At 24.1% G+C, this 19,625-nt stretch overlaps 1 protein-coding gene across 3 annotated transcripts; it reads right to left on the bottom strand.

Annotated features, from left to right (window-relative positions):
- Positions 1-172: 172 nt before the first annotated feature.
- LOC122854241 (GATA-binding factor A-like) lies at positions 173-19,377 on the bottom strand. Of its 3 annotated transcripts, none has more exons than XM_044154720.1 (6): positions 18,836-19,377; positions 3,390-3,685; positions 3,071-3,303; positions 1,511-1,683; positions 1,089-1,368; positions 173-1,002 (listed from the first exon to the last, which is right to left on the bottom strand). In XM_044154720.1, exons 2-6 carry the CDS (start codon positions 3,656-3,658, stop codon positions 629-631), a joined length of 1,329 nt encoding a protein of 442 aa, XP_044010655.1. In that variant the 5' UTR covers positions 3,659-3,685; positions 18,836-19,377; the 3' UTR covers positions 173-628. The 3 variants fall into 3 exon arrangements, with proteins under 3 accessions (XP_044010655.1, XP_044010657.1, XP_044010656.1); XM_044154722.1 differs by having other exon boundaries at positions 235-1,002; positions 1,089-1,353; XM_044154721.1 differs by lacking the exon at positions 18,836-19,377 and adding an exon at positions 15,643-15,659 and having other exon boundaries at positions 540-1,002.
- Positions 19,378-19,625: the final 248 nt, after the last annotated feature.

Genomic DNA, 19,625 nt, shown 5'->3' with positions numbered 1-19,625 from the left:
GAAAAAAAAAAAAAAACAATTGCACTTTGCTTTTTACAGCAATTATTTATAATTATTAATTTAAAAAAAATTCATATTAGGTATAAATTAATTGATTATTATTTTAATTAATTAATGCTAAATATTTTTTAATATAAAAACAAATCTGAAAAATTATTTACACGTGCAATTACTGTGATATATATATATATTTTTATTATTAATATTATATATGGATTATTATTAACGTGTATTTTTTTTTTTTTTTCGTTTTTTTTATTTTTTTACTTTCTCTTATTTTTTTATACTAGTATTATTTATTATTGCTTCGGGATATATATATTTACAAAAAAAAAAAAAAAAAAAAAAATCATGAAAATTGAATGATGAGTTCAAGTAAATATTGCGTGTGCCAAAAATAACTTAAATATCACACATCGAGTACTCTCTTGACAATAATTGAAATAAAAAAACAACAATTAAAAAAAATTCCAATTATATATATAAAATGACATGGAAATAAATTCTAATTTTATTTTCATGTATTCAAAGATAAAAAAAAATAATTATGACAAGTCTCGTTTACTTATTAATTATAATATTATTAATATTATTAAAATTTAATTTGATAAAAAATAATAAAATTGATCTATGATGAGGCGAGAAGTTTAGCGGCAGTTGTAACATGATGTTGATGATATGATGTCTCTTGGGTGTTGTAATAATTTTGTTGTTGATGCTCAGTCGTTGGTGGTGTATCAAGTTGATGTGGATGTTGATAATATGATGTATATGGTTGTCCAATAATACCATCACAACTTCTTGGTTCAGTTTTAACTGTTGGTATTATTGTACTACTTGTTGATAGTAATGGAACATGACCAAGATATACTGGTCGTTCAGCACCACTTGATATTGTTGTTGATGATGATGATGACGTTGATTTTGATGCTTCAATTTGTAAATGTTGTTGTTGTTGCTGTTGTTGGTGGTGATGTTGATGTTGATGATTATGTTTCATTTCTAAAAAAACAAATAAATTATTAATTAATTAATTAAATAATTAAATAATTAAATATGATTATTCATTTAATATATAATATTTATACCAATTGATGGTGATGATGTTGATGATGTTGATGTTTCATGATCATTTGTTTTTGATGATGAATTTGTGTCTGGTGTTTTTTTCGGTTTTCTTTTTCTTGTTTGTATACCATCTTTTCTCATAGCCAATGGACGATTAACACCATGTAATTTAAAATAAAGACCACAAGCATTACAAACTGGTTCTCCTTCATTGTTACGTCGCCATAATGTTGTTGTTCTTGTTCCACAATTGGTACAGCATAAACCAAGTCGTCTTGTCGCCGTCTGGAATTCGGAGATCTGTCCAATTGACAATTGCGATAACAATTTTTTTACATTTTTTTAAATATAAATTTCTTTCTTGTTTTTTTTTTTTCTTTTTTTTTTTTAAATATATATAAGTAATATGATAAATGTATGTATATATATATTTTTTACTTACGAGGCGTTTTGATGGTTTGATAAGAGGTCGATTCATTCCATTCATTTTATGATAAAGACCACATGCATTGCACAAATAATGTCCCGTGCCATCACGTCGCCAAAGTGGAGTAGAAATTGCCCCGCAATTAACGCATTCACGTCCCTCGGCAAATTGAAAGTCCATTGCCGTATCTGTGACACATAAATTAAATATATATAAAATAAACATTGTGCTTTAATGTGAATTATATTCTTTTGGTATTTGCCGCTTATATATGTAATGAATAATGATTATCATACGCAATCCGCAACGAAAAAAAAAAAAAGAAACAACCAAGATGAGCAATTATTTCACAAAGTCATTTGAATAATTTCAATATAACAAGCTCAATGATTTTATTATCTAATTCATTAACTTTTTATGTTGATTTTTTTTCCTTGTTTTTTCTTTCTTTTATTTTATATACAATAAATAATTAATCATTTAATTATTTTCACAATTTCTTTTTGAAATTTTATTGGCATTTGATTGATAGCTACTGCCATCTTGTGGTATAACAAGTTTTTCAATTTTATATATACATTTGCAAGATGTACAACTTGTATTATGATGATGATGATGATGATGGTGATGGTGATCATTCCGTGAGAAATAAAACAAAAAATAATAATGATATATTTAAGTGGCGCCTATACTAAATTCATTGAAACCACAAAGTACTCAAGGCATCCCTCAAAGAAACCGCTATCAAATTTTCTTCTCCTCTTTAACTACTATATTACTACGACTACTTATATTGCACAACACATGGCCCTCCATAACAGAGTCATTTTAAAATGCTTCTGGTTTTTTTTTAAATATATTTTTATTTATTTTCTTTCAAATGTTTCCCTTCATTAGAATCATCAAACGCATTACCCTAAAGGTAAATTTATATATATCATTTAACAAATGTAAAATCTATCAATTAATTTAATTAGGTCATGAAAAATTATCATCAAGTTCTATAGGGTATCTTGTTTTTTTTTTTTTTTTGTTTCAACTGTCGCCCACAATAATATATATCTTTTTTAATCTAGCACACATTTACTGATATTGTATTATAAATTATATGAACATCCGTTATTATAAATATAAAAAAAAAAAAAATCTATATCACAATATTGTTAAATGAACTTGGAAATAATTATCTTATTTTATATATATTTTTTTTTTTTCATTGTAAAAGTAAAATGAAGCACACACATGTTTTATATTTTTAAATATATATTATAATTTGTCTAGCTGGCAGTGCATACTATATATATACTTTCAGCAAACCCGCATGTATACGATAACGTTTATTATTTATTATTTTTTTATTTTTCTAATATTTTTATATAGTCTTTTCACTATAAACACTCTGATAAGTAATCGTATATAATATATATCTTATCATTTGCGTAGTGCGAGTAGTCCAAGTCGACAACTTTTTTTTTTCTATCGTACTTTGCATACTAGGTTATCTCTATGGTGTTCTAGACAATATATATGTTTGCTATATATATTTTAATAATAATTAAAAAAAATATGACTAACCGTATGGTGATGCACGTTGAAAACCAGCACTATCATATGCTCTCCATGATGACATCATTGCAACATTTTGTGCATAAAATGGAGCAGCAAGAGTTGAATGTGGATGTCCAGGATGTGGATGAGCATGTCCAGGATGACTAGCTAATTGACTACCAGTTGAACTACCAGTATGACTTGCCAATGCATGATGTGCTGCATAACTATCAACTCCATGTTGCCATGATGTTTTTTCCCTATATACATAAAATTATTTTATATCAAACTGTAATTTACACGTATTAATTATCAGATAATATTATATATTTTTAAAAAATATTACCATCCTGGTGATGCAGAACTAGGAAATGAATGATATTGTGCAGTTGCTGATGAAGAAATGGCTGGTCGTGATGATGGTACATAAACTGGTGCCTGAAGTTGTTGACTGTGCTGTTGTTGATTATGTTGTTGTTGTTGCTGTTGCTGTTGTTGCTGTTGTTGTTGTTGTTGTTGTTGTTGCTGTTGTTGTTGTTGTTGTTGATGTTGCAATTGAGATGTTTGGTATTCGGTACCAGGGCCGTAAGCACTACTTCCACTTCCGTGGAACATTTCCGCTCAATCCCTCAATAACATTTGCTAAAATTTAATAAATTTAAAATACAATTGTATATTGTTGTTGAGAATTATTTTGTGGATATGTGTGTGTGTGTGTTGATACGAAGTTGAATATCAAGAATAAAGTTGCGAGGAGGATTCACGATAGCGGCCATCGCGCCAACGAATACCGAGCATGTAGGCGGGACCAAAGTTTCCCACTTTTTATTTTATTCTTTTCTTTGATTATATATATATTCATTCACCTTTATAAATATAAACCCTTTTTTTTTTTTTTTTTAATATTTATTTAACCAAAATTCTAATTATTTCAATATTCATATTTAAAATTCAACAATTACAAAATAATATATTTATAATAATGACGTAATTTTTTTTGTTTCAACAACGACATAAATAAATATTTCTAGGTAATTTTTTAAATATATTTATAAATTATAATGCGGGTTTTATCTAAATTTCACCTGTTTAAATTATTATTATTATTATTTATTGTTGAGTTATAATTTATTTGTATATTTATTAATATAAAATTCATGTTGAAGCTGTTATTTTCACAATACACAACTATTAAATCTATGATATTATTAAACAGGTGTTTAAACTTGACAAATATTTATTGAAATTTATTTATTTAATATTATTGCTGTAGCTAAAACATAATTATTTTAATATGTTTGACTAGACAGCTTGCAAATGTTTTTTATTTTTATATTATTGACTTGTTTGATGATAACATAATTATTGTTATTTATTTTGTGATAAAAAAGAAAAAGTAAAAGTGTATACATATTGTAATGAATTTATATATATTTTTAATTTATCATTGTATTTTTTGATTGAATTATATATACATAGTGAAACAAGGAAAAATGTTTAAAGTGGCGCCAAAAAAGACACTCTTGTTGTAACTGGCGCCGGCTGGTCCCTGGTCCCATTACCTTTAATATACTGCATTAGTGTGACTTGGACCCCCCGAAAAAAAAGGAGAAAAAATATATCGTAAATAAAAAAAAAAGAGAAACTTTTAGGCAATGGTCCCCTAACTTTTTAAAATTTACAAATAATACACAGGTACAAAATTGTTTTTTATATAAAATATATTTTTAAAAATAGTGTATAGATGATAATGCGATAATGATGATCATGATGATGATGAGAGAAGCGAGAAACTTTAAAGACATTAAATTTCAGATATATATTTTATTTATTTATTTTTTTAAATGTCCACCATCTGTTGATGCTAAATGACTACCTTTTTTTTCACTCGAGAAGAAGAATCTATGTGCCAAGTTTATTAATTCATTAAAACTCGATAATACTAATGGATTGTATATATATTATTTTTTTTCATGAAATTAGAAAGACGAGAATCCAAAAAAAAATATATATATCTATACGACAGTTGGATTCGAGGATATTGCTTATTTTTTATTTGAAAAAAAAAAAATAAATAAATTGAATCATTTTCTTTTTTGCTCAAGTATAAATTCAATATATATAGAAAGAGATTTAAATTTGAGTGTGTGTTTTAAATATTCAGACATGTGTGTGTGTCAATGTAAAAAATAAAAATAAAAAAAATAAAATAATTTAAATCGTATTTTGGTGGACATACGGAGGCGCCACGGCGCCGGATATCGTAGAAGGGTTTTCTTGTAGGACCCAATACATACACACTCCAAATACATTTGTCACACACAATCATCATACTGTATAAATGTTCACATATATATATTGCTTTCGGCATCAAACTACCTTGCTTGTTTTTTTTATTTTTTATTTTTTTTTTTACGACTTTTTCTCAACCACCTTTTCACTTTTTTTTTAAATGTGCTACCCTGCTCATTCTGACTCATCGTGTTTCTTGATTTCTAATTTAGAAAAAAAAATAAATTAAAAAATAGACAATGAAAATTGTTGAGGCATTTTTAATTGACTTTATTTTGGATAGAGAATCAGCTGAAAAATATTATCATCCAGTAAAACTGGCGAGCTATTTGGTAGAAATATTTCTCCGCAATTTCTCTGATTTTTTTTCGACCCTTTGTAATTTGTCTTGTTTATATATTTTTTATCATCTGTTAAACAACGCAAATAACAAATTCCTGATGATTTTATTGACTCAGTATTTTTATTACTAGTATAGTACTTGTTGATTTATTTTTTAAAACAACAAGTTTTCATCATTTCGTGGTTTTTTTTTTTGAAATTTAATTATTAAAATGTAACGAGGTCAAATAAAAATAGAAAGGTTTTGCCTTAACATGGCTTCAAATGAGTCAATAAACGACAATAAATTAATGACAATTTATTAGTTTAATAATAATTACATAAAATTAATAAATAAAAATAAAAAAATAGAATAGTTAATTTAGTTTTTATTATAATATTTTTCACAACAACAATCTCTATTGGAAAATACAAACAAGTCAACTTGCTTTTAGTTTTTTTTTTTTTTTTTTATGATCAACAAATAGCTTGTCTTAATTGATATTATTATAATTATATATTTCAATAATTTATTTGTATATAATAAATAACAAAAAGTTTATTCACCGATCAAGGTCGTTATTTCTTTGAATTTTTATATATTTTGTCACTGAATTAAAATTTGTAGCCTAAAAACTATAAAACAGCCTTTTTTTTTTTTCCTTTTTTTATGTTTCATCAGACACTTGAAAGCACTTTGGATACATAAAAAATACTAAAAAGGCTATTTGATATTATTATTATATTATGTTTTATTTTAAAATAAATAAATAAATAATTTATAATGAGTTTGAATGTCCTGCTGCAGTTGACGATATTTTTTGATGTGACTTTGACTTGTTTCTCGCATTGAGATTTAAATTTTAATACACATCTTGATATAGTTTTTCCGACGGAAGACAGGCGCGAAAGAGCGATAATCCGAAACCAAGATTCAAACATGAGATAAAATTTCAACGGCAAAAAAGAAAAAAATATATATTATATAAACTTTTTCGGCACGCGACTCACCTTTCTCATATACCGCATCACTGATTATATCTTTTCATATATGAAATGTGATTTTTTTATTTTTTATTTTTGATATCATCTTGACACAGCTTCTTCTCCTCCTTTTTTTTTTTCTTTTTTGATTTTTTTTTCTCGTGCAATTAAATTGTGTATATCAATTGTATATTTATTATATATCAAAAATTAAATTGATATCGTATTTTTTAAATTTTCATTTACACGAGTTTGATGCCCAATAAAATCAAGCAATTTTATGTCAATATATATAATATTGTAATCACAACAAAAAAATATAAAATATATGTAACATGTTGTTATTTTTTGTGCTCATATCTGTCTGTTGACTGTTCATTGAGTCTTATCCGCAAAACATTGATTTTTCACATAATAAAAAAGGTGTTTTTTTTTTTTTTTTTTAATATAATATATTATATTCGCGTATTTAAATATTTTATTGAATGGATATGATGCTTCCATTTACAGTAAAACAAGTATAATTTTGCGATACATAAACTTTATATTATGTAAAAAAAAAAAGTATGTTGAAGAAAAGTTGATAAGAATTAATATAGAAAATGTGGCGAGGCGGGCCTTATCGTTTTCACGTAGGAAAATAGTTGCCCTTCGTGTAAATTAATTCACAGAGTTTTAAAAAAATGAAAGAAAAAAACAACTTGTGTTATATATCATATATACGTATTTAGGTTATATACTCTTGCGTGCTTCAATGTAATTTTTTAATTTATTACAACTTTTAAAATTTATGACACCATCCCATATATATATTTCTATTTCGCACTCGTTGATGTAAAAAAAAAATATAATTTATATATTTTTTTTTTTTTGTTCCTTGAACTAGTACATTCATTTATTTATTTTTCTTTATTAAATATATTTTTAATTTTTTTAAAAAAATATTGTTGCTGAATCAACTTCAACTGGCTGGCTTACATGGTAAAGTTGTGTGTGCATTAAGTGCGGGGCAATATAACCACCACGATTTATTATCTATACTCAATGACATTATTATAATTTATTGACGTTGTTGACATTCGAAAAACACGACATGCCAGACTTTAAATATATCTACTGCATGTACGAGAATTTAATCTAGTTATATACAAATTCAAAAAAAATTAAATTAAACTAAATATTTTTGCCACCTAATTTGTACACTAGATTTATTTTTTTTTCCACTATTTATTTCATAAATATATTATCAGTTTTACATAATTTTTTAAATGTAAAATAATATTTAAAAAATGACTTATTTATTATTGCTTTATTTCTCGTTAAAATTTATGAAATAAATAATGGAAAAATTTGTCATTTCAATGTATTTCATTTCTTATTTAAAATTGGAATTATCTATTGGGATTTATTGACATCCAGTTTGTCTATAATCTAGATATAATATGTGTGTGCTTACTTTGAATGGATTTCAATGGAACAGCTCATGAACATTGGTGTTAAAATAAATTTGCAAAAATAATAAAATAAAACGATGCTTCGCACGAGTAGATATGCATACAGAAAATTGAAATAAAATAATGATAATAAGCCAAGAAGGATATCTCGATAATCAAGTCAAATGTATATTATTATTATTATTACATGCAGTCTATTCAGAGTGTAATAAAAATATATATATTCGTGCAATTGGAATGTAATATTACTGTAATTGTCCCTTTTTTTTATTTCTCATCAAATTAATATTATTTTTTTTTTTGTTGAGCTACTATACCATGCATGATAATAATATAAATAAATATATTTTCTTACTCAAACTCGTCGTATTAAATTTAGATAATAATAAAAAAAAAAAAAATTCTTTTAATGTCTGTATGTAATGCTACATTTGAGCGAATGATTGTTATTGCTTTTTCACTGAATCTTGATTGTAATTAACAGAAAAATTATTGTCGTTTTGCATGCGTGATTTCGATATGCTAAAAATAAAAAAAAAAAAGCAATTTATACTTTATTTAAAATGAATGATAATTGTTTAATTTTTTTCACTTGCAAATTTTTTTTTTTCAAGTAAAGAGAGAATTAGAAAAATATATATGAAGATTGCGTGTGGCGCCATCGTAAATATATATAAAATTTTTAGAGGGATAAAGTCGTCTGGACTTCCGGTTTAAAAAAACCCCCTGTGAAACTATATACATGATTTTTCAATAATGTCCTGTTTAAAAATCCCGACGGTAAAGCGGCATTATTTCTTTATTTTATTATATTTCGAATTTCTTTGTTGTTTTACAGAGAGAGAGAGACACATGCAGAGAGAGAATTAAATTTAATGGAACATTCTCATCATGGAGCATCACAACGGGATAACCTTGCTGTTTTTGTTGACGATGACAATGATGATCTTCAAAAACAAGTAAGAAAAATTATGTCTACCTAAAAATCATTTGTATTATTTTATTTTCCATTAAATAAATATTTATTTTTTCTTGCTATTTTCTATTATTTATTTATTTTATTATATATTTTTTACAAGTCGCCATTGAATCTCTCTCACCATATTTTATTTTTGATGATTCACATTGGTGTTTCTATTGTGTGTTGATGAAACCTGTTATTAAATTTAACCCCTCGTATAATATGTATGAATCCGCCCACAGAAATAAAATAACATGGCGCATACACCGAAATTAAATAAAACATTACTCTAATCATTGCAATTTGACTGATGATCATTTTCAAAAAATAAAATGACTCCAAAAAAAAACGATGATTTAAAAAAACGAAATAAAATGAGTAAAAAAATTTAAATGCCCAGTAGGACTTTAAAAAAAAAAAAAAAAAAACCAATGACCTTGTATTTCCGAGAATTTTAGAGTATTTTTTTTTTTTTCCAAGATATGAATTAGGTCAGTGTAAATAAATACATAATCCGGTTAAAAATTCTAAGAAAAGAAAATTTTTTATTCTCAGAATTAATACTATATAAAATTAAAAAATACTATTTTGTTTACACGATTATAATATATCAATGAAAAATATATATTTAAAAGGTTTTTTTAATTTTTTATATACTAAAATGTGATGATCAAATGTTTTTGTATAAAGCTGGATATATATATGTAAAAAAAAAATAAGATAAATAGCTATAATTTGCAAATTAAAAAAATGAAAAAAAAAAAAACAGTTAAACGCGAATAGACGCGTAATTATAATATTAAAGTTGTCGCGTCTTGAATACGTTAACCCCATCCACTTTCCTCAGGATCTTGTGATCGCCGCCATCAGCAGCTCTCATTTTAATCAATAAAATTACACGTCCCCCTCTAACCTCATGATCTCTTGACATTAAAATTTTTTTTACAGCCAAAAATTATTTAAACTTTGTCGTAATTTTTTGTTTTATTTTTTGATTAAAAAATTTGATTTTTTAATTGATAACAAAATCGGTTGAGAACCATTTTAGTGATCGGTTTGTGTATATATATTTAAATACAAGCACGCATCTCTCGTCGTACATGTCACACTCTCACACCACGTACCTTTATATATACCTTTTTTTTTTTTTTTTTTATTTTATACATTTAGCAAGAGAGTTGATTCTTTGTCGATCGAATTTAAAATTCTTCCCTTTTATAATATCGTGTACAATATCCATTCTTATAAATAAATAAATAATATAACTTTTTTTTATATATGTTATTTTTTTTTTTTTTTTTCTACTTTCAATTAAATTTTTGTCGTTAAATATAAAAAAACGATAAATATCACTAATAAAAATTCACTTAATACCGCCAAATTTGCATTATTAAAATATTTTACTTAATTATTATTCAAAATAATATATTGAAAATTAAATTATAATAGTTATTAATCACTGCTAATTTTAGAAAAAAATAAATAAAAATAAACAAAATTATATATTAACATAAAATATAACTTTATAGATAGATTTTTTTTTTTTTTTGGATATATTGATCAAATGATATTCAAGTATAATAATTTATTTATAATTTTTTTTTATTTGATTGATTTAAATTTGAATATGTTAAGTGTACCGGTTGATATGAGTGCAGTGACCCAGCTCTAATAAAGTATTTTATTTAAAAAAAATAGTATAACCATATCGACACGCGCATTCGTGGTGGGCTTTGACATAGACGCGCGTGCATGAACATACATATACATACCGGTTTTAAAATATCATCTGCATATATATATATAATATTGTTGTAGTTATATGCACTCGTTATGATCTGATTAATCCGAAATAATTCACTGTCGACTATCATGCGGCATAAGGTTATAACAACTATTTAAAAAGAAAAATCTTATTAATAATATGCGCGCATATGTGTCTCATCGTTTAACATATAGAAAACGATCGTTATATGCAGGTTATGCCGGTTTTTAACTCTACAATAATAATAATGCTAAATATATTTTGAAAAAAAAATTATTAAAAATAAATAAGCACAAGTATACTAGGAAGTTAAAATAGAGTAAATATATATTTTTTTTTTTTTTAAATTTTATCTGTATATAGAGTAGCATATAGAATCTTGGATTAGTTTAAATTTTCGTATAGATTTTTCTCACATGATATGATGAAGGGTTTATAATATTTATTTATTTATTTATTTGTGAGCTGACGATATATATACCATAAGAAAATCAACTTTTCCTGGACGACAACCGGTCACGGGACTTGGATAACAGGAGCTTGCTATAAATCCTCAGGATAACGGCTATATACCCACAACTTTTTTTTTTAAATAAATAAATAAAAGTATATATGTATGTATATTTTAAATTTATTTATTTTTCACCCTGCGGGCTATATGTTGTATCCAGTCTATGGCTATTTCCAATTAACTTTAGTCACAGTTGTATGTTTATTTTACTTAAAATATATTATATACAACTTGACACTTGTTAATGGAATTGTTTAAATTGTATATATACATATATATCTAATAATAAATAGCTCAATAATTGATGAGTTAATCTGATCATGATGATGCATCATGATGATAATAAAAAATTGATGATGTTGTGCAATAAAGTATCTGCATGTGAATATAAGTCAAAGATAATTGAGTCTGCTATTTATTGATGGATTATTAATTTTGTCAAGTACATCTATATCAAGTATCAAGTCATATATATATCCAACTAATATATTTTATATGAATTATATACAATGTATATGAATGTATTTTCATTTTGATTTTCCACGCATAAATTATAAAAAGACTGGACAAACACGACTTGCTGCTTGTTACACAAATTCCACGCATTGGTGACAGTTAAATCCTCAACATCACAAATAATACTCTTCTTGAAATTATATATATATGAATAATCAATTTTTATTATTATTTTTAACCAATTTTGCGAAATTAAAAGCATCTTTTTTTATATATTAAATATATATTAATATTTTTTGTTTTTGTATCCATCCAGGGGGCATATGTATATGTTTTGTTCATATCACTATCCTCAAAACCGGTCGTATATTTTTTCAGTGTATATACTCACACGATCCTGAAATCGTCGCAATGAAAATACCCATAATTATATATATAAATCTTGGATAACGGCTACACTCGCTTTATTCGCACGCAAAATTTCCTTTTTTTTTTTTGGTTTTTCAATCTCGTTATTATTTTTTATCATTCAATTAATGATAATTTTCAATCGTCGTATTATATAATATATAATTTTTCAAAAAAATATTAATATTATTTTTTTTTGATTTAAAATAAATGTATAAAATTGTGGCGATCGCCATATATGAGATTTTTTTGAACTTGATGGTGATAAGAGATGCTGTTATCTTTTTTTTTTTTTCATCCACAAATATATTGTCTATATGGTACTTGATGTACTTAATATATACTTAATACATACACGCATATATATATGTATATATAACGGATGGATTTGCTCGAGTGCGTACCAAAACAGACCAATATACATGTACTTTTTTTTTTTTTTTCTTTTTGAATTTACACATTTGAAATATACAGATATACAAAGTTGAATAACATATCAGACACGTTCTGTCCAACTCGCATATATTCTTTTATTTCAATTTTATTTATTTATTTTTTTTTAAATTCATACTTGTCCTTTGCCGGGAGTTAACTTCATGGATATGAACTCTACCGTTAATCCGCTTAACAGCTGTCGTTTCAAATTATTCAAGGATTTTTTTTTTTTTTTTTCAACTAATTTATATATTATTTTTATTTTTAAATGTATTTGAAATAATTTTTATATTTATTATTAATTTATATTTGTCTCAATTATGAAAAGAGTCAATATAATATTAATAGTCAATTATAATATGCTGATTTTAACACCTTGCTAAACACTTTAATTAACTTAAACAAATTAATAAATTATTGAAAATTAATAATATGACTTTTATTGATTTTTTTTTTGTCATTGCATATTATATTTATTCATGCATGTAAATATAATATTATTATTTTATTGATTTGTTAAATTAAATATTGATGTTTTATATGAAAAAAAAAAATTATTATTATTTAAATTAATAAATTTTTAATTAAATCCTCGTTAAAGTCAATGAGCTGATAGCTAGCAGGGGTCTTGCTGTGAAACTATTAACTACTATATATCTTTTAAATTGTGCATATTATATAGTGAAACTCCTGTCTACCTTGTAAAGCATTCTGGATGTTCAATAAGTTCATACACTGCACATATTCTGACACTTTCATCTCATGCATGACCTCATGTGAACTGAAATATCTTTCATTTACTTAAATCAAAAAATTAAAATTAATATTTATTTATTTATTTTGTATATATCATGTTAATAATTATTATCTTGATTATCATTGCATCATTAATTCCATAATTGAATATTGAGTTGAATCATCATCATCATTTTGATATTATAAAGATTAGAAAATTCAAAATAATAATTATAAAATTTAATGCTCATTTTAATTGTGTGTGTGTTTGCAATTAGTGCATCGTAATAATTCAACTGGACTTCAATTAATGCTACCGCAATGTAAATAATAAATGTAAATAATTTAAAAAAAAAATACATTAACGATATTGTACTACTGTGCAAATATTTTTAATGCATAAAAATAAAAAGAATAAAATTATATTTACAAATTTTTATTTATTCAAGTTGAATATTATATTTAAAAAAAAAAATGATTTAATGTATCAAAGTAATATCTATTGCAAATAAGTCTAATAAATTACATCAAATAATTTATATTACAAATAAAAATTAATAAATTTCATCTACTATATTCAATGATTTTTAAATCCAATTAAATTTCTATATTATTTTTATTCAATTTCTATATATGATCATAATTCTCAGCACTATATTAACGCATGCATAATATTAATAATAATAATTTAAATGATGCAAATAATCCATGTGGATTATTATTGAAATTATTAGTTTGTAAAGGTGTTTGCATTGGCCTAGTGTCTGCTTACTTTACTGTATACAAAATTAATTACCCAGTCCTTCCAATATAACGGGTCTTTGCCTGATATTTTTTTCGAAAAAAATATATCAACGACGTTCATCTATTTACAAGTGTATATATATATAGTCTGTCGATCTTTTACATATATATACAAGTATTTAAAAAATTAAAAAATTTATCCATATTAACAAAATATAAAAATATAAAATTAAATGAAATATATAAGTCTCATATATATTTCACGCCTGTAAGCCACCACCACCACCATCACCACAACTTATGGATTATAATTTTATTTTATTTTTCATATTATTGCTTCAATATTATTATTTGTATCTTGATGAAAATAATCCAAGCTTCCTAGTTACGATTTAATCTATTTTTAAAAATATATTTAAACTTTTTAATTTTTTATATTTTAATGCTAGCTGATGATGATGATGATGATAATAATTAACTAGATTTTTAATTGAATGTTTAATAATTATTATAAATATATATACAAGTGTTATTTCTCTATTTTATTTAACAAAAAATATTAATCAAGGTTTGCTACTGATTTTTTGCATTACCACATCTTATTATCAATAAAATATATATATCTCATCTTTAGCTGCAATTATCAATGTTATTAATGTAAAGCTAAATTATATTCATTAAATATTTTATTATATACAAATATTTATTTAGTGATTTAATTAAATGCATGTTAATTTTTAATGCATTTATTACTGGTATAGATATTTTGCAATTTTTTTTTTTTTATCATTTTTTTTTCAATCGATTTGGGTGAGATTGATGATTTTAATCATGAATGAATGAATGAATGAAAAGGTAATAAATGAGTGGGCGCATCTTGGTGGCCCCTGGAGGTGTTGATATAATTTATGATCCAAGTATATAAATGTGAGAAAGGTCGTGACTTGAAATATATATATTTATATTTTTTAATAAAAAAAAAAAAATTAACTTTCTATGAAATATTTTTCTTGGAAATTTAACCATCAAATTTAATTATAAAAAAATATTTTTTAATTATTTAGTCATCAATATATATATGATGAAAGTTGAGTAAAATTATAAACAAAAATTTGCATATAATTTTATTGAAATTAATAATATATAAAAATATCTCTTTTTTGTCTAATAAATAATTAAGTAAAAAATAAATATTTTCATATTAATATAAATTGATGCTTTCTTTTAATTTCTTGAGAAAAAAAATAAATATATATATTTATTTGGTTTTTTCTTGATGATTATAATGATACTTGTTTTATTCATTGGACATTCAACTAAACGATGTTGCAAATGGCTATTTGTGTGTGCATTATAAACACTCGCATGTTGTATTTATTTTGTATATAAAAAATTATACCTAGAAACTACTCAATTTATTATTGAAAAAAAAAAAAAAAAAATATAAATAAAAATAAATAGTCACGTTGAATATAATAAAATTGTGGTAAATTACTGTTAAGATGAAAAGATCTTTTGCATAGATGTACTTACTCTGGATATATACACACAGTTTAACTTTGACAATTATCATAAAAGACGAGATCAAGTTTTTAAATGGCAATATACAACAACATCATACAATATATTTTTAATACAATTTAAAAATTCAATTGACATTTCTTTTAATTCTTTATTTACAAATAAACAAATGAAAACATATTTTATTAATATATATTTACTTGCGGGAGAGACAAAAAACAATTTATTATTGCCTATTTAAATATAAAATTTTTTAAAATCTTGTATCCAAAATGGATTAAACCTTATTTGACCATCAAGTTTTTTTTTTACTTATAGGATTAATTATCGTCTGTTTTTTATTGAAAGAAAAATTTTTTTCTAAATTTTATTTTTATTTAAAAAAAAAAAAAAGTATAGCGATGACTAAAGGCTGATCGTTATATTCGATAAAATTGAGCAACTCAATCTCGATGGCCATATTCTGAAGATCAATCGTGTAGGTGTATATATATTTCATTTTTTTTTAAAATAAATTTTTTAATCTTCTTTTTCTTTTTTTCAAAAAATAAATAAAAATAAAATCAAAATTGATATTAATCTAAAAGGGAAGGAAGTTGTGACTGCGCGTGTAGTTGATTTTTAAGATATTATTTTATTATTTTCATTGAGAAAAAGATCATCAAAAGATCGAAAGATCGAAAGATCATGCCGCCGCCGGACAGAGGTCTTCTCTTACATGTAAATATATAATGTATATACGTCACCATTCCGCTATTTCCCGTCGGACACGCGACCCTCCATTAATTTCTCTCAAATCATCATCATCACCAATTTAGTCAAAATGTTTTTTTTTTTTTTTGTTTTTATATTATTTTATGACAACATTTTTTATATATCCTTAATCCTTTTATTTTGACAAATTTTTTTCTTTCTATACTAATATATATTGTCAGCTTTTTAAATAAATATTTATTTATTTATTTAACATTATAATAACAATTTAATTTTTGTTTTTTAAATTTTTGCTAAAATTATATTATTTTTCAATTGCTGATATATATAAAAAAAATAGTGTTGTTGAATTATGATATGCAAGTTGCAAGTTGCAAAAGTATGTTTAAATAAATACTTGTATATTAAAATGCTTGAAAAAAAAAAAGCTATAGACATATATATTCCAATGCACTCTTGGTGGTGCGCGCCCACGTTACTCGTCCCAGATACAATCTGGATATTATCCGGTTTATTTCCAGTGCATCATCAGGTATATACTCTACACATATATACATCTCTTTAATATATATATATCCCACGAGTTATGTAGACGATTATTTTAAATTCAAGTACAATTTAGTTTATACTTGATATGAAAAATATCATCATGCAATTACAACTTAAAAATCACACATTTCAACTAAACTTATTTTGCTACTTATTTTTATGTATGTACATTAATAATTTGTCGTAGTTGCATGCAATTGCAATTGCAATATTTTTATTTTTTTTGCAATTAAATAATCAATTATAAAAAATATCATTTTTTTTTTATCATCAATTTATATTATTTGTTTAAGAATTAATAAAATACAATTTGAGGGTGGAAGGGTTTGACAGTATATAGAAATAATCCAGGCGGCGCCTTGATATATATACTATTTTTTTTTTTTTTAAAAAACGTAAGAGAGAAAGACGCCAGGCGACAACTAATTAGGCCTAAAAAGTTGACTGTGTGGTGGCTTTTACAGTTTTTTAGCCGCCGTGCCTGGTCAACTTGAACTTTATATATATATACACATATAAACCATCAGCATGTTTCAATATGCCTGACTCTTCTCTTGTTGTTCAATCTTTTTTTTTTTTTTTTTATCTATCCCATCGAAAAAAAAAACGAAAATAAAATTTAATTCTCACCAAAGTGTTTTTTTTTTCTTTCTTTTTTTTATTATTTTTTTTCATCAAAAAATTAAATAAATAATCTCTTGAAAATATTATTAGATTAAATTTATATATATTTCATCAATATTTGTTATCATCAACTCGTGTCTCTCTGTTCACTTCCGTTCAAAAAAAAAAAAAAAAAGCGAAACAGTGATCATTAATGTTTAAAATTTATTTGTCAATTCGCAATGTTATTTACTGAAAGACACTTGTTATATATACACCCCATTATAATAATATAAAATATTATTTTTTACAAAAAAAAAAAAAATTTACAAGTGTGTATGTATCTATTATCAGCATATAACACTGATAAGCAATAGACTCAAATGCATATCACCCGTAAAACAGCAAACCGATAGTATTGTCTCTCACGAAATATAAATAAATAAATAAATACTAAAATATACGACAATTGAATAATAATAATAATAAATTAAACAACTTTTAGTGTAAAATATATATATTTATTTTTGCTTTATGACAACGAGTTTTTTAACCCCACCGATATTTATTTTATCGATGCTCATTGATTTACCCTGATGCAGCTTAATATTATATCGATATGAAAATATTTTCATAAAAATAAAATGCAGATGATGATGATGATGCACTTTGTAAATATATTTTATTAAAAAAATCAAATATAAATTTCATTTACTTCGTGGTGGGCTTGATGTTAAATAAATATATATTGACCATTTTCAAAATGGCCGTTCAACTTGCCAGTGGACAGTTTAAATAATTTTATTTTTTTATATTTAAATTTCATTGAGATTATTTTTTATTTTATATAAACAATATTATTTTATGATTGCTGAGCTTTATCATACTTTGATAAATAACATTTTTTTCTTTTTTTTTTTTATGGATGAAAATTTATTATGTAATATATTGATGATGATGATGATGAGTCTAGTTTTTATCTATTTTTTTTTATTAAATTTCTTTTGACGATTACCATGTGGAGATGAAAAAATTGTTGTTGTATATGTTTTGAGAGTGCAGCTCATAGTGAAATCACCCCTATGAAAATTATTATCAGTAATTAATGCGCGATAAGAAGCATATCGCTTGTCGAGCTACCAGACGTTCAAGAGTTTTGATAAAATAGACACACATATACACACAGTAAAAATAATATTTAAAATTAAAAATATAGTTTATAAAAACATGTGTGTTTTATATATATATTATGTTGCGGTTCAAAGTGTAACTTAATTAAGCCCGCATATAATAAAAATAATAATTATTTATTTATATATATTTATAAAATAAAACTTACCTTTAATAAATCAAGTTAAATTCAATTCAGCTATGGAAAATATTTTAAAAAATCTTCCAATTTGCTTATCACAATCCAATATATATATATTTCAAATGATTTAATATTTTTTTTATATTTTATAAAAATAATATATAATTTATTATCTGTTGATTTATTCCAGTTTATATATATAATTAAATTATTTTTTCCACTTGTTTATATATATTTTTTTTTTATTGATAAAATTACACAGTGTCCCGTAAACAAATTAAAAAATATTATTTTTCATTTAAAAAACAAGAAAATCACAATTAGGCACAATCTTTTTTAAATTTTAATAATAATTATTCACTCACAAACAAAAAAAATATAATATAATAAATAATAAAATCACAAATTATTTAATCACTATACTTGTTAAATAATAATAATAATAAAAATTGATTAATTTAAATTGTGAAAAATTAATAATTAAATAAAAAAAAAATAATGAAGTGAAGAGGAGCAGCGATACGTAGTGCAGCTGTTGAGTGCGCTTCTCGGACTGCCCTGGACCGTGAGTTGAGCCACACAGAAAAAAACCAACTAGATAGACGAAGACGATGAAAATAAAAACGACAAGGAAAAAAAAATAAATAAATAAAAGTATAATCAGAAGCTAAAAGAGAAGAAGAAGAAGAAGGAGGCGTTGGCAATAGTGGTGGTGGTGATGGTGATGATGATGATGATACACCAGTAGAAATGGCTTTGCCAGTTGAATAATAAAAATATATATTGAATGAGGTAGGAAGGTAAGGATTGGTTGTTG

Source organism: Aphidius gifuensis, linkage group LG4, assembly GCF_014905175.1.
Source record: "Aphidius gifuensis isolate YNYX2018 linkage group LG4, ASM1490517v1, whole genome shotgun sequence".
NCBI classification, from domain to species: domain Eukaryota; kingdom Metazoa; phylum Arthropoda; class Insecta; order Hymenoptera; family Braconidae; genus Aphidius; species Aphidius gifuensis.
The sequence above is the reverse complement of the archived record's forward strand: the minus strand, read 5'-3'. Positions and strand labels throughout refer to the sequence as shown.